This window comes from Scomber scombrus, chromosome 15 (assembly GCF_963691925.1).
Source record: "Scomber scombrus chromosome 15, fScoSco1.1, whole genome shotgun sequence".
Classification (NCBI taxonomy): domain Eukaryota; kingdom Metazoa; phylum Chordata; class Actinopteri; order Scombriformes; family Scombridae; genus Scomber; species Scomber scombrus.
Genome location: NC_084984.1, coordinates 10,905,524 through 10,923,119, shown reverse-complemented (window position 1 = coordinate 10,923,119; position 17,596 = coordinate 10,905,524). Strand labels below are relative to the sequence as shown.

Here is a 17,596-nt window from a genome sequence, read left to right as displayed (position 1 = left end):
AGGGAAGTAGCTCTCCAGGAGCAGGGTTGGAGACCACTGGTATAGGACATAGATGTCGGCCTCTGTCCCCTCCTTGAAAGTTTTGCGACTGAATGCTTCTTTAACATCCTCTTCAGGTAAACTAATGGGTTTTTCTTTTAATGTTTGTTTTGGAGGTGGTGGGATTAAGGAAGGCTCATTGTAACCACTGACAAAAAAAAATCTAGATTACATTCACTCAGGACACATTTAAATAACACCAATAAAGACAAACACCAGCTAATTTGTGTGTATATAGCACTTAACATCACATCAGTGTTATTTTCTATTGTATTCTATTTCTGTTCTATGATATATTCTTCTTCCTGTGATGCCGCATACTGTTGGCTTGAGCAGCATGTTATTACAGGACCACTTGATCATTGGCACTGGTCCACTATTGATGATGACGTTAGCAAATAAACTATCCTCCACTTCACCTTACTCACCCACCCATATCCTCCACTCAGTCCGCTCCTCATCTTGTTACTTTGTGAAAGGACAGGACTGGACTGGACTCGTCGTGAAGGAAGGGATGAAAGAAGTAGTGGAAAGTTTTGGACAAAACTCACAGACACAGGCTGGATTGCCAATGGGTTTAATAGATCTTTCTCATAGCTAATATTTTGCTGTATAGCAGGAAAAGCAGAGGTGTAATATATAATATTAATGTTCCAGCATGTGCAGGGCCTTGAGACTGTAATTGAGTGCAGCCATAATTAGGGTTATTAGTTACACCTGTGCTTTCCTTGCTATGATGTCTAAATGTCTTCCGTTAAACAAAATATTTTTTTTGCACATCACATGAAACTTTTTAATGGAAAGACATATAACAGTTCATGTAAGTCTCAGATATGCTGTTTGTTTTGTTTTACCTCCAGAACTAGAACATGGTCCTAGGTAATTTAATGCAAAAGGGCATAAAATACAATACCAGTCAAGTTTGGACACGCCTACTCAGTCAAGGGTTTTTCTTTACTTTTTTCCTACATTGTAGAACAATACTGAAGACATCAGAGCAATGATTAAACAGGGAAAGCAACAATAACAGATGTGAAAGGAAGTCCAATAAGCAGTAGTGGCAGGTCAGTGAAAGGCCCTGTCGAACTGTTTGTGAAAATGGGGATAATAATACCAGTGATTGATGCAGTATTGTCTTGCATGGCTGTAAAAATACTGCAGGAGCCATTATACTGCAGGTGTTTCTTTTCTGCAGAAACCCTATAATCCTATCCCGATACATACCTCATATTGCATGGTCCCTAATTCCCAGAGTAACTTCACATGTTTAACATTAATTCATGAGATGAATGTCCTTTACTTGCATCTTAAGAGCGATTCTGCTCTACAACTTCCATATTAGTAAGGGACACATGCTGACGTACTTCTTTCTATACACAAATGTATGCATATAATAAAAAATGCAATATGACACTGCAAAACTGTCCAAAATGTTAAAAAAAAAAATTCTATGTAACAAAGGTCATTTATTCAGTGGTATTTGTGTACATCAATATGTCTCAATGTTAAAAATTACAACTTTGTGGCTGTTGCAGCTGCGAGCAGTGAGCCTGCATTCAATCTGTCAGTGAGGAGAGGTCCCACATTTGCTGAGGGAGACGTAGCTGTCCTTGTATGGTCAGTTGTGTCAGGTATCAGAAGCTCAATCTGCACCAGCTGTGATAAATTTACAGACAGAAAGACAGAAACGTGCTCTGGGAACACATGGCTACTCTGTATATTGCTTTGATTTTTCTGTCTATCCTCAAATATCAGGTTTTCAGGTCTGTGCAAAATTAAAAAAAATCACACACATGGGAAAGTTTCTGAATGATTTTTTTTACAACATTTCTGAGTTGAAAGAATTGTCATTTTTGTATCACTTTAGTCTCTGAAAGCAAGAAGAGTGAGGTACTTCCAAACCTTTCAACAAGACTCATTATTAGGTTGTGAGACTTTAAATTAGATAAATATTGTTCAGTTTGAATGCATATAATTTATGAAATCCACCTGCTCTTGGGTATGTGTTTGTCAAACAGTAAGCCAAGATGTGAGGTCAATTATTCAGATGAACTTTTGGATTACCTGTCTCACAATGCTGCTTTTCAACTGTGCAAGTTTGTCAATCCAGATCTTTAGTGCAATCACTTGATGAGGGTTAAAACAAACACCTGATTACATTCAGCAACAACAACAGATCATAAACAATATGATTTAATCTGAGATCAAATTAAACTGTTGGTCCTTGTGTGGAAATGGGTTGGGAAATGAGGTAATGGGCGAACAAAATAATCTAATTAATGACATTACTGTCGACTCTGAAAAATTCATAAATTCAATGAGAAAATAATCAGCAGATTAATTAACAATGACAATAATCATTAGTTACAGCCCTACTTAAAATGATAAATTTGAAGACATTTAATGTAAAACACCGGAATAAATTGTATTCATTACTAAGCTACATTTCCAGAAACTATCGTGCTATTTTTAGAGAGAGCAATACTATGACACTAGTGCTCTTTAACACTTATAATGTCACTTTATGTGAATATAAGTTTTACCTATATGGGCAGAAATGGTGACTCCATTTTAACAGCTGGATTGTGAAGGAGTTTGAACTTGAGCCGTTTCGTGACACCTGAAAGCTTCAGCAAAGAAAGGTAGTTAACCTACTAATCCTGCTGTGTGAGGCCCTGGGAGATTTCTGCTCAAAGTAAGCCGAAGCTTTGTGTTTGTTGTTGTGGTATGAATGTGAAATACCTGTACATAAGCTACAGTTCACATACATGCCTGTTAGACCTTATTCAGCTACTTTGTTAGGAGCTAGCACCTGCATACCTGGATATTTAGGTTAACCTCATACACTATAAATATTTCTTACACGTTTCCTATTCATTATTTTATTGTTCACTATATTAACATTTGTTATAGTTCAGTGCAGTTTAATAGACATTAGCCATCTTAATATCTACTTTTAAGAGACATTTGATTAAACACGTGTACACAGTAGCTACCTGCCAAACAACTCATAAACACTCAGCTGGCTAATCTCCTGGCTTTGCAGTGACTATGATGTCAAATAAATGGTAGCAATAAATTTAAGAGTACTTAATTACCTAATGAACTCTAGTAATCTAGTTACTAGTGCAAATAAATGTTGGCCTAGTAGAGTAAAAAGTACTATAGTAGTATTTCCCATTAAATTGTAGTGCACTGGAAGTATAAAGTTGCATAAAATGGAAATACTCTCGTAAAGTACCTCAAATTTGTACCTGGGTACAGTACTCTAATAAAAGTACTTAGTTATATTCCATTATTGTTCATTACACATTAATCTCCCTGAATGTTGTGTATTGTGAATATATGAACAGTTTGAATCACACAGACTGGTTATATATTCTCATTTTCATCATCTTAGATTAACTCTGCCAAGAGAGTACTAACACATCACAAACAGGCTAACAAACATTCTCTTACTTTCTGACGTTAAGGAGCCCTTAAGCGTGGCCCTAAAAATTCCTTGGAGGGATGATTCCCCAGACGGATGGAAATATGCTCTGTGTAAACAACCATCTCCTACGGCCATCACAGCCAGGCAGCCGACCGACACTCTGACCATCTAGGTAGCATATTTGCACACAGTCCAAGATGACAAGATGCACAAGCATTAGGACTGGAAAAAGTCTCATGGCAAATCCCTTCATGCTAAATTCTGTGTGTACAGATGTAAACAGAACTGAAGACTGTATTGCAAAGTTTATTGTTATAATAATACCACTTTTTTTCAAGCACAATTTATATTTGCTTGCCTTATGTCTGTTGTTTGCATCTACTTCCAGTTAAATTCATTACATTAGGGTTAATATGTTAATATAGGGTTAATATATATATATATATATATTATATATATATATATATATATATATATATATTGCAACAAAATAAAATGAACAACAAAAGAATATATATATATATATATATATATATATATATATATATATATATTCTTTTGTATATATATATATATATATATATATATATATATATATATATATTGCAACAAAATAAAATGAACAACAAAAGAAACAAGAAAGCAAAAAGAAAAAAAAATGAGAAGGCAAATTAATGAATAAAAATGTTAGTTTTTTTGCCTAAACACACAAACACATTAAATGCATGTTACTATTCCAATAAATAGGCTTGAAAGCATGGAAATAAGCAGAAGTTAGAGCTCCATCCACTGAAATACCACCATCGTTTAAAAATGTAAATATTATATTGGACATAAATCTTTCCTGACATATCAGCTCATCATCTGCTACCCCACTGACACGATTAATAAACCTCTGGACCCCAGTGCAGCCTACCAGAGATCTATGGTTTCAAATGGCCCGAACAAAACATCTGTATTTTTCACTTTGTACATTTTTGCTCACTGATCCTAAAGTTCTGGTCTTGACAAGAAGCTTAAATCACTCCCCAGAGTTTTAAAGGAGGCCACTCTCAGACCCATATTGGAGCCATTTCCTGTCTCTGGAGTGGGCAAAGGGCTGACCCTTAGTGCCCCGCCTCAATATAAATGCACAAGAACGCACTCACACACACACACACACACACACACACACACACACACACACACATGCACACACTCTTTTAAGACAACACCCCCACAGAGAGAACTAGGGGAGTCACTTACCATTGCTCTCCAGTAAGTGAATTACACAACCTCTCAATAGCCTACTACACTTCATCTCACTGGAGAATAATGGCTGAGAAAATATAATTATGTTTAATAGCTTGTGATATTCAAAAAGCCCAAGTGAATAGTTACAAGGCTGAGAAAAAGCAGAATCATTATTTTGGAATTGTATATAAAGGGCTCCAAAATGAAGATCTTTCCAATTTTCTCACAGCTTGTTGCAATAATAAGAAACGAGATAGGAGAGGAGGCCTAAATAATTGCAGAATAAAAGGTTACATCTGCAAATTTCTCTGCGCCTGATATTGTTGTAAACTTGAAGGTGAAACAGAAGCTCGGTGCAATTCACAGCGTTTCTATAATAGCAGCACATCCAAGGACGTGAGCACGCTTGGTTCAGGGCCAGGTGGGCTAAATCAGGCTGCGTGCCATTGACATTGCCAACAGTGATAATACTAAACAAAAAAAGAGAGAAGAAGAAGAATGAAGTTGAAGAAAGAAGGCAGCAAAATAATGTCCACTGCAACATCTGCTCCATCTCTGTACAATTACGGGAAGTGCTTCGCCTTCGCCCCACTCTCAGTGGCACTAATAATAAACAAAACAATGAGGCAATACATCTACAGCGTATAATTCGATTGACCAATGAGTAATTTTACTACACAGCGGAGGCCTGAATACATGTATTGAAAGCGTCATATCTGGGACACAGATCAGTCAACGGACTAAGGAAGTGTGTTATCACGTGCACACGGGCTGAATGAGGTCGTTGTCTCGGGACCAGCCAGATACTGAATATTTTCTTACAGCAATTAACGATAATCTAAATCAGTATTAACTTGCTTACAGCTGCAGGGTTTGCTATACTTAGTTTTAGTTTCATTGTTACACTTAAAAACTTGTGTTTGTTTGTGTGGGTTGATTGGTGTGTAGGAAGATCACTTATTGCATATTTCACAAACTAACAGTCATTATTCGTTTTGAGCCAAAAATGAAAATGTTTTTTTTAATTTAGCCTCCATCATTTGTGTGATCCTCCCTTTCCTCTGTTCTCCCTGGTAGATTTCTACAGGAAGTCTTTAACAATGGGACCCCTCCAGAGGTTCTGAAACCCAGCTGTACCGTAAGAAACTCCACACACACAGAAACACAGAAACACAAATGCATGACCATGCTTATATTTGCACATACACACATTTATAGTATGCACAGAGGAAGTGAACATCATCATCATCTTTTAACTTTAACATTTAGTAGAAACATTTATTGTTAGCATGAAAAAAAACTACCGGCTTGACAGTTGACCAACATTGTTCAGTCCAGAGAGTTCTGATTAGCGTCTAGAGAGCTGGAACAGCTGATGAACCGGCAGCACTGCTGACCTCATGCTTAAACATTTGGTTTATTTGCTCAACAGAAGTGATGGAGTATTCAAGGCAGCGTCTGCTTAGTTTAAAGCTATACAACGTATAAGTACCTCAAGTGTTGAAAATACACAGGTTCACAGCCGAGTTAGCGTGTGCCAGCTAATAATCCTGACCAGATGATGTCTTGGGGTGTTCACTAGCTCTGGGCAGAGGCCAACTGATGTTCACCCCAAAACATGAGATTTGAGGTCGAAAAAGTCAAGTCAAAGTGAACATGATGAGGACGCACGGAGACCTTATGATCTTAATCATCATCTAGTTACTTGGGGTCAAACACACACAGACATACAAACATGCACACACAAGATATTCCCACTGCGCATCACAGCATATACCTGAGGAGATGTGACCCTCCTGAGGGTCTGAACTGGACCATTTGAGCCCCTCTCAGCCCCTGAATTAATATCCACCACAGGAGACCTGTTGCCACAATGACCAAATCTGTTTAAAATTAACTGACACACAGGTATAACTAAGGTATTCACAAACAAAAAGCAAACTGCCAGAAAAGTTAAAATCCCTCGTCTCTATTTTGACTGTAATGGAATATCCTGTTCACTGTACATTACTGCTACATATGGTGTACTGTTCCTGATGTGGGTGTGTTATGAATATTTCGCTGACAGTACTCAGCTTTACCACCTGTGACAAGCAACTGGTAAACAAATCTCGTCCCTGTGATTTGGAGAGCATCTGGATAAGATGGACAGACTGAGTTGGTAAAATAAAATGTAATAAAAGTCAGGAGCGTACCCTATACAATTTAAACAGTCACTATAATATTACACTGAAACCATATGGGGGAAAAATAAACTCACTGTTGGGTGGCTTCAATAAGAGGACCACTGTATGTTACTATATGGTAACAGAAAGTGCTGTACGTTACTATATTATTTCATTTTACAGTGTTGTGTAACTCTGTCATTTACTAAGCAGATAAATAATTAATTTAACACAACTATTATTTCTAAATGAAATTGGTCTAAAGCCTCTTTAGAAACAAAATACAGTAAATGAGAGACATTGTTTTTTCAGATGATCTTGGACCCAGTTTTTTTCCCATGGTTGGATATTCGTCGATTAAAGTCTATGGCTAAATTCTGATGCAAGTTCAAGATATCAGAAGTTTATATGCCTGGTACTGCCAAGACTGCTTATATAGGCCTTGAGTCCCCTTATCTACTTCGTACAATTGTTTTACTTGGTAATTACTTCATCCAAGTCTTAAAGCCTCTTTAGAAACACAATACGCATTTTTTTACAACAGACATTTTGACTTGTTATAGTAGGAAAAGCAAAGATGTTACTAATAACATAACAACAATGACTCCGTTTTATAGACGTGTCCCAGTGAGCTATTACCATCATTCATGTCATTATTTACACTTGTGCTTTTCCTACTGCTACATTCCAAAGTGTCAAAACATGAAAAAAGCCTATTAAGAGTTTGTTTCTGCTTTGAATTTTGTGCCAGTATTATACACAGATTGAGCTTTGTTTCCATTTCGTAAATCATGACAAGTTCAGAGAGGTGGTGGGTGGGCTACATTCATCTACTGGAAAGCAACTCTTGAAATATCAGTGACCGAAGGAGGTCAGTTTTTAAAAATTTAAAAACAAAACAGGGTGCATGCTGCTTGAGGCATTGACCACGCCTAGTATTTTCTTGTGCTACATTGTGAACAGAACTTCAGAAATCAACCTTGGCGATCCCTAACATGACCCCGCACCCCGTCTCCTCCTGTTTCTGCAATGTTGTCATGTCAAATGTCATGCCAAGAAATTACTGCACTCCAAGCAGAATATGATATCCTCCAGTCACAATGGCTGTGTGACATTTGAGGAATGTTGCATGCTGCAAACAACTGTGCATGTGTATGCACATGTGTACATGCCTACTGACAAACATGCAAGTGTGTCTCTCTGCAGGGACAAAAGAGTAAAGTCATTATAGCAGTTTACTCATCAATAGCACATATTCACAGTATCAAGGCTACATGGTAAAACGTTTTGAAGGGAAAACTAGTTTGAAACTGCCTGCTGGGAGTGATGGAGGCACAGTTTTGGCACTCATATTCTTCAAACATTCCCTCCAATTTTCACATAATGTCACCAGGGACCGGGGTCAAAGTTTGACAGGAATCACATTCCTGTCATTGTGAGGCAGTCATAGACACACAGAGCACAATGGCTTCCAACTTTTGATTAAACTTCCACAACAAGCTGTTTAGTCTTGTCAGAGGACACAGGAAGAAGCAAGACCACAGCTGTGTCCGAAACCACTCCCTCATTCACTCATTCACTAATTCACTACTACTACACTCAGCAGTCAAATAAATAGTGAGCAGCAGATCAAGATTTCAGACACTTAATCGTCCCTCCAGGATTTTTTGGGAGTAAAATTGCAACATTAGCACCAAATAAAATTTGTCAATAATGCCATTAAAATTAAAATAAAGTTTCATTTCCAAAGTGCCTGTTTTTTGTTTTTTTTAGGTAGATTAAGTCCATCTGTGCTTTTTGAACAACGCATCAGCTTGTATTCTTCTGATTCATTTGGGAACGTGTATGGCAGTCATTTTTGTTGATAGGTGAAATTTGTCAATTTTCCACCTGAATAAGTGCTTGAATCCTTGCTGGATGTGCTGCAATGATGCAAGTTACGACGTCATGAAATGTGACAATTGGTCCAAATCACAAGTGGTTACAATTTATCAAAATTGTGCTTTAGTTCAAGTAGCTTACAATTTATCAAAATTGTAACCTCTCAAAAATATTGAGATTTCTTGAATTTGCATTAATTACTGTGATCGCCAAATTGCCATTTCCTGGAGCAACTGGTTAATAATCATTTTGTGGAAATTGTGAGATGTGATGCTACCCTTTAGTTTGCAACGGAGGCAGTTTGAACCTCAAAATTGCAGCTTTTCCAGTTGTCATCTTCTCAGGATGTCGGGGTGTATCCATTCACATTCTTTAAAAACGCAACCCGCTACCTCGGACCAAAACGAGCACTAGCCTATTAGGAACACCAGGCGGTACATACTTGGGCTAATATTAGCTACTTGAACTAAATTATGCTAACACAGCAGGTATCATAGTAAAGTAACATTAAACTTTCTGAAATATTGTGAAAATAATCCAACTCAGTGCGATCTGAACTGTAATATCACAGCTGTCAATCAATGCCTACATGACTGGCATAAAAGCGTACAGTAAGTCTTAAAACGTTATCAATGGTGTAATCATTTCCAAAATGACCACCAGCACATTTATAAGAGCCAGTTGGAGCCAGGGATGTTTTAGAGCTAGCATCTAGCAGCCGTGGGTAGCATTACAATTTAAAGTACTTCAAGCTGTAGTAGTATTAGGGTGTTGAGCAGTGGTGGAGGAAACCCTGAAACCCTTAACTTTACTAAAAGTAAAAAAATCTCCATTACAAGTAAAAGTCCTGCATTCAATATCTTTGCTAAGTAAAAGTACAACAAGTTGCTAAATTAACTTAGAGTACGAGTAAAGTAAAAGTACTCATTATGCAAAAAGAGTTGATAGATTGTTGACAGTTGATAGATAGTTGATAAAAGCATGTATGGATTAGTCGAAACAGTCCTAGAAGTTGTTTAGAAAGAGATGAGGAAGTACTTTCCCTACTCTGCAGCAGTTTGTATGTCTGCAGTGTGCCTTGCTTAGAGCATTAAATACAGTGTGACAATATTGTATTGAGAATCGTCTCATCTCTTACTGAAGTCAAGAGGTAAATTGCCACGACAGTGTGCTAAATGGTAGATAAATGCTCAGAATTGGAATACTATAAAATAATTAAAATGGCAGAATGCAACAAAAACATAGCTGAACATGTTTCAAATAAGCAGCAGCCCATCTCATATCCTTTGCTTTGCATACATTTATTAATAGGAATATATTAAGTGCATGGACATTTTAAATTAATTCTGAAAGGCTGGGACGCAGAATTTAATTTGAAGCTTATTAAATGGCCTTACATGTTGTGAGGGCTCAAATATTCAATATTATGCGAGGCTGTGCTCACCAGAGAAGAAGGATTCGCCACTGTTGTAATGTGTGTCTGTAGGAGACACAGAGCCAGTAGCCAGGCTGTAACTGAAGCTCTGACTCCCTGTTGACAGAGTCAAAGGGTCGAGACCCTGTACTGGCCCTTTGTAGAGTGAAGTGAAGCTTCAGGTCCTGCCAGCAGGACAGAGGGGAGATAGATCCCCAGGAAGGAGGAGACTATAGAGACCGCTAATTGATGCCCATGTGTCAGATTGTTGTTTTCGCCTGCCTAGGGGGGACTGGAAGTTGACTTTGAAGATAGTGTGCTAATTATATACTTGCATGCTCTCATGCAACCATCAGAGTCTGAATTAGGAAATAACAGGCAAGGGATTGACCATCTTAAATTAGCTTTTTGAGTATTTGTTGACCAGTAACACATGACCTCCTTTAACTTCTTTGTCGTCACACTTCATGGGGTTTCCAAATAGAAAAAAGATGTTTTTAAAAAATCTAGATCTGGGTTTACAATGGGTATATGAAAGCCAAAAGGCTGTGTCCTTTTTGGTGGAAAGTCAAGTTTTACAGAGTTTGGATTTGAAGAGTACTGTACCGTGAGCCCTAATGGTCTGAGACAATGCCTAATAGCCAGGAAATAAAGCACAGATCCACTTATCACATTGATTTCCATCTGTTTTTTATCAGGCATTTCCTGTTTGTTGATGACTGTCCAAACATCTGTTGTAGACACATTTTAAATATAAAAGACTAGATAAATAAAATAAAGGATAGTGAGCATAAGGGAACAAGAAAGCTACTTCCATTTGCTCTCCTCCTTGGTCTGGTTAGTGTTTGAGTTTAAAACATAGTCAAACGCTGTTCTCATCAAAGGGGAATCAGTAAGGAAGGGTCTGCTTTCCTTCTGAACTGACAGAGGACTTACTTTTTTTGCTGAAGTTCATCCCCAGTGGTATTGCTAAGTCACGCTTGCAAGCAACCACCAGCAGCGCCCAGCAGACATGCAGCATCATCACGAGAAAGCAGTCTTATCTTAGACAGTTATTGTCTTTACTGGGTTTTTTTTAAGAAAAAGAAAAAAAAAACTTACTCAAGTCACACTCTGCAACATAATAGAGCTAACATGTCCTTATATAGCAATGAACTGCTGTAGTAGTACGCAATTGAAAAACTTCGGCATCGGCTTCTGTTTCGTCAATAATACAAATAGAAATGAAACTTTCTGTAGATGCGTTGTCAGTGTAAAGACAGCAAAAACTATTTATCTACACATTTAATTCATGTTACTTAAAACCTTCTACTCACAGGGTCAGTAACTGGTTTGATAAAAAAAAAAAATTGTCCAAGATGAAAGACTGTCACCAAACAACATTAATTTTAAAAAGCATTAATGGTAATAAAGGACCTTTTAAGGGGCACTCCACCAATTTTACTTACAAAAGGAAGGGTCTATTGGAAAGATTATTGATTTTGTTACTGGAAATGTGGGATGCAAGGTTTCTGAAGTTTGATCTTATGGACTAAAAGTTGTGATAATTTGACCTCTGCTGCTTTGACTTTGACCACCTTTTTGTAAAATCTGCATTAATGTTTTTTTTGGGCCACTTGTCGGCAGCAGAACAAACCATTAAAGACAGCACAAACATCACCTTCATGGCAAACAGCACTTAATTTACACGTACAGAAGACACACAGAGCAACATAAGCATTAATTTTGAGTTGTGTTTCTGTCCACTTGAAAAATGTGAGTCCAATATTATTAACCATCATTTTAGTCCTGTATTGGTTTCAAGCAGCCCTGGTGGGAAATGCTGTATATCTGGGTATTTAGCAACTAAATGCTTCACTATGTTTACCAGCTAGTCCGTCATGCCTTTCGATGCTGGGAAAGGAATCAGAGTCTTTGCTGGAAGAAAGATGCCTATTATGGTTGGAAATTGGGTTGATGAGAGCAGTGAGAGTGAACCAAACAGTGAGGTTGTGGGCCGTGAAACCAAAACAATGAGCTGAACGTGCTATAGAGCTGAGGGCGACCACAAAGTTGGGTGGCAATTCTCTCAGATTTTCTTTTCACTTTCTCATACATTTAGTAATTTAATCTATTGTTAATATAATACTTAATCCTTCATCTGCCTCTGGCGAGTCCTTAAATTTTAGCTGGAGTTCCCGATTTAGACTTCATTTGTCATCAGATGTCATATTAGTGAAATATAGTCTCCGATTTCTAGGTATCAAATCAGCATTCAGTGAAACAACAGCGAATACCATACATAGCAAATGTTTACAGTGAGCTGTCATCTACCTTTGCACATAAGCATGATCCTTTTGTATACATTACAGATTCCTTAAATGCTCACTGTAAATAGTTTTAATGGCAGAGGAAGGGTCATTATTGGGGGAGGAGAGTGTACCGCCCGACTTTGCACGACCTAATGATTGACTCAGTCTGCAGATAAATATTGTCTGTCAGACTCTATGGAGCAAACTCATTTCCTTCACTTAAAGGGATTTACTGTGCCTGTGATACACAGTTTGTCTATCACATCCTTGGAGTTACAAAAACAGTAGCTCAAAAAAGCCACACTGATTGTTTTTTAGAGTGGAATATTCAAAGAAACTATTTATGAAATTGAATGAAGATGCCTTTGATTCATTGGGGAGTCGGAGAGCCTTATATCTTGTCCACTCCTAATGCTCTCTTCCTGTCTGCATGTATACAGACATTTAAAGGGGGAGAGAGAAGAAAAACACATTAGAATAGACCGCCACAGCTAATAGAGGAATATAGTATGTCAGGATGAAAGACAGGGGACGGAGGAAGCAGAGGAAACTGTGTAGGGGTCAAAAATGAAAACATGGAGTACCACTGCTACACTCCCTATACATTGTTACCAGGAGAAAACAAGTAAGTGAGTGGGCCGAGGTGTGTAAAAGAATGAGGAAGGGGGGAAGGAGATGGCTGGGAAAGGGTATGCTGAAATACATGAAAACTAATCAGCGTCTTCCTGAGTCTCACTCAGAGATATCTGTAGGGCTGAAGACAGGAAGGACTCCTGTAAACAGTCTCATTCACTGGGAGTTCCTGAGATACAGATTTGTGTCTGTGTGTACATGTTTAGTGTACATGTGTTGCTTGCATACCTTGTGTAACCCCAAGTTGTTCTTTGTATGTATAGAGTGAACAAAGTATTGTGTGTGTGTGTTTAGTTACATAATGAAGCTATAACAGGATATATTGTATGTATAGTAAATAACTCATTCTGCATGCTAGCTGATGATCTTGATGTTTTTAGCTCTTTGTAAATAAAGAGATTCATAATATTTACACAGAAATGGAGAAGGATACCTGCTACTCAGTGACTGAAATAGATACAACCTTGTAGGTTTATTAGTGTGTAAGTGTTTTGTGTGCGGGGCTTGTGATGCAGGCCTACAGTAGTATTGACATTGCATACAACTAGTAGACAGTGTAATATCCCAAATTAATTCAATAGATTATTTTTTTTCTCTCTCGATGTTTAAAATGTCTAAATTGTAAAATTATGTTGTCACTATATGCGCAAAAAGGTCATTTTTTTATAGGTCAAAAGGTGATTATTTACACTACATGTGCGGCTGCCAAAGTTAACGGGACTGTCGTGAGTCCAGGTGGCTTGCTGCCTCTGGCTATCTCATAGTGAAGTTAACGGTTGCGAAAAATGTCCACACAGTGATCTGTGTTGTTCTTAGGTTGTGTTAGTTGATGCCACCTAACAGTCATCTGCAGATATCAGACGATGTCTTTTAAATACAAACAAACAGCAGTAGATCAATTAGTGAGTGGGCCGCAGGAATCCATCTGGTATCTGGTTTGAAGTTATGCATTCGTGTCCAAACCACCAATGGTTGGGAACTTGGACCAATCAGCATCCTGTATCCAGCTGCCTTGTAAGGTAAGACAGTGATAGATGCATAATTACATGGACACATTATTATCCATCCTACTCTTCCTATGATTGGTTAGTAATTGTTGACTTTGTTGCTTGGGTTGGTTAGACTGAGGTAGGAGTGAGACTGGATAGGGTTAGTGTAAGAATATTATGATTAGCCAATCAAAGACAGAGTAGGTTGCTCAGAGGCTGAGAAAATGAGTGAGAACCATAATAACAATAACGTATGAAAGAGTAGGGAACCGTATTGCTGCCACGCCAGAAAAAGAAAAAGAAAAAAACGTCAGTATCACGTTATAACGTAAAAAGTTTCACAGTTCATCCAATCACCTGCCTTTTTTTTTTTTTTTTTAAACAGTTTCCAAGATGATTTTTCAGATGGTTCTGTGAAACACACCATCTGGCCATCAGGTTACCTTTCTGCTCTATCTGTGCTGAAACTGTATGAAACTGGATGGCCGTATACTCCACATAGTTGAAACATCTGGTGCTGACGGTCAATAGCTGTGTGGGATAACCTGTGTTTTATGCGTAATGAAGACAACCTGTCAGGGGGTGCAGGTCTCTTATGTTCTTGCTGTCTTAAAGAAAATAGGTTTCAACCCTGCTTTTGAATCTACCCCAAGCTTGAAACAAATTGAGATTAGATTAATTTTTGCCATGACACCAAGCCCTACATGGAAGTAAGAAAATGGTGAGTAGCACAAAACCCATAAAATGAGGCATGATGAAGATGAATACATTAAGTTTGCTCAAATAAATTACACTCCAGGAGGTGATTGGCAGCAAGTCGTTTTGCTTGATTGCAAGGGTGTCACAAGAAGTGATTGTTGGTTATTAATTGTGACTGATAGGAGATTGCAATTGAGAGCTATAGTAGCAATGTTGTCCGAAAATGATTGGTAACTGATTAACAGTGCTTTGTGGGTGTCAGTAGGCGTTTGCGATGTAAATACTGGCTGTTTCTAGGGTGTCATGACGGGGTTTTCCACTTATCACTGGGAGATTGATGCCAGTGGTTTTCTCCCTAGTTTGACGTGGCGTAACCCTGTCATCAGAGGATTTGGATGCTCTATTTGTGAACTACACCAAGATGATTAGAATAACATACAAAGTACAGCAAAATTGGCAAGCTTAGTTTTAAAGATCATTTACAAATTGGAGGTATAGGCAGGCATCATTATAGGATAACAGCTCATGGTATCATTTAAGTGAACCTCCTTAACTTATACAAATACCCCTATAAGAATCTTATTGGCATTTTTGCAAGCCCGTTCCAGCTGTGGGCCCCTGGATTCGGCACCACAGTTTGTAACCCGGCACTTTTTGTAACCATTTAAGTTGAAATGACTGGTCCTGAATGGCTTGTTCATTCCAGTGCAGCAACTGAGCTATTAGCCAAACACAAGCAGCTAAATCCACTCAACAAATGTGACGCTCACATTTTGTTTCCTCCATCTTTAAAATCTGAATGTTTATTTCAGATGGTGAGATGTCTCTTTACCATCTGAGCCATAAACTCATACTACAAGTAAACTAGCTGAAACCCTGAATGAATCCCTCATTGTGCCGGAACCCTTAAAATGATATTTGTGGCAACTGTGATTGGTTATGTCCATGTTGGCAGTATACATACAGCACTGGATATTGTTCTGCCATCTTACAGTAACAGCTGCAAAATACTATAACAATCATAGAGGCATCAGAAAGAGTGAAGTCAGATAAAAACTATTGTATGATTACCAAAGGAACTTGTTAGCATATATCATATTTATTTTGTTGAAACATCACATTTTTAGACATGAGACATTTTATAAATGTAAAAAAGTTTTTCTTCTAACATTGTGAAAGTCTTGTTAGTGCAGCATACCAATGACGTCTTTATTTAATGATCACATTGCTTGAAGTAAGGTCAAAACATCATTGTAACTGAATTATGATAATTTGGAATATATATTCCATTTTATTATAAAATAGTACATGGAAATGGGAAAATCCGGTTTAAGTAACTACTAATCAATCGAGAAATGAAACCACATTCAACTGACAGATTGAAAACATCTTTCAGATGCCTCGAAATAAATCATACATGATGTATAACCAAGATGGTAAAGCTTCCTACTTCTTTTTTTATACACTAGTGGCCCTCACTGCAGCTGCTGAATGAATATGGACCTCAAGGGAAAAAATATATAACTACTAAGAGTGTTACAAAGCTGGAATTATCAATTGAATTGAGACACATGAGCTTTGATAAATAGTAGTGTGGTTAAACTGTCACAACTGGTTATTTATTACATTTACTAAAACCATAAAAAAGAGGAAACCAACAAAGAGAGTGTTTGTATGTGTTGAACAGATTTGTGATGCATTCATAACATTCTGTGACACAGTTGTGATATAATATTAATCTAATGTCAATGCTACTATAATGAATCTGGGTTTACAATGTGTTGTTAAGAACAATTCAAGTGGAGGATCAGCTGTCACAGACTATATTCTGTTAAATTGAGGCTATTCTGGTCTAATTGTTCAGCGCCTGACAGTTGTTCTGTCTCCAGACACTGCACTGCTGTTATTTGACTGTTAAATTTTTCCCATGGAGTGGCAACCCAAGCCCCCGCAAACATAGCTTATAAGGTTGTAATGAGTAGCCTACACCGCCTTCTTCCTCCTCCTCCCTGTTTCTGTCAGTGTCGTTCAGCTCAGTGGAGGCGACAAGCAATGGAACAGAGCTCATCCCAGAGACCAGTTTGAAAACGGGACTCCAGACAGTTAGACGGTGGATGCTGCAGCACAGGAAATGCCTTGTGGACTCCTTTTAGTGTTTTAGCGTATTTCACTTCAGTGGTGGGACCTCTGGTGTGTTGAACAGCGAGCGTGAAAAGGAGAGGAGTCCGTGGAGTAAATACAGCTACACTACGGGACATCCTTAGCGCGCCAAGATGCTCGAGACAAGTCAACATTTCAGTCTGATAACAGCGACAGTTGCTGGTGAGTAATAACTTTAATGCAGGAATCTGTGTTTATTATAAGATGAAATCATGAGTGACAGGCAGAGAGAGTGCCTTTTTGTACCGCGTCAAGGTCTCCAGCGCGTCTTTGCGCACACGCCGGACAGCAGCTTACATCATCCCACTCTGCATAATTGACTACTAAAACGACTAAAAGCATCCATTAGGTGTGGCACTCACGTTGCCTGCACGCCTATTAAAGGTGGTGGCACCACAGGGTCCCTGTAAACTGCCCCTAAATACTTTCCGTCTGTATTGCCCAGAGGTTATTCTGACTGAGGGAAACCGCAGGGCACTTAATTGTTTCTATGTTCTGGAGTTTGGGTCTTAAAAGCATTACATAATAATCATTAGAGTCCGTCAAATTACTGTATGGAGCCCTAATTGAATGTTGCCCAGCCAATGTTTACACACAAGAGACAAGACTTTTTGGAAAATGTTTTGCTGAGCGAACATTTCTGTGCTGTTATGTATATT

At 38.1% G+C, this 17,596-nt stretch overlaps 1 protein-coding gene across 1 annotated transcript in view; it reads left to right on the top strand.

Moving 5' to 3' along the window:
• The first annotated feature begins 16,826 nt into the window (after window positions 1-16,826).
• itga1 (integrin, alpha 1) overlaps window positions 16,827-17,596 on the top strand; it is a 48,943-nt gene continuing 48,173 nt past the window's right edge. Inside the window, exon 1 of the mRNA XM_062434933.1 lies at window positions 16,827-17,099. Coding sequence (XP_062290917.1) covers window positions 17,051-17,099 — 49 coding nt within the window. The 5' untranslated portion in view covers window positions 16,827-17,050. The remainder of the gene's footprint in view (window positions 17,100-17,596) is intronic.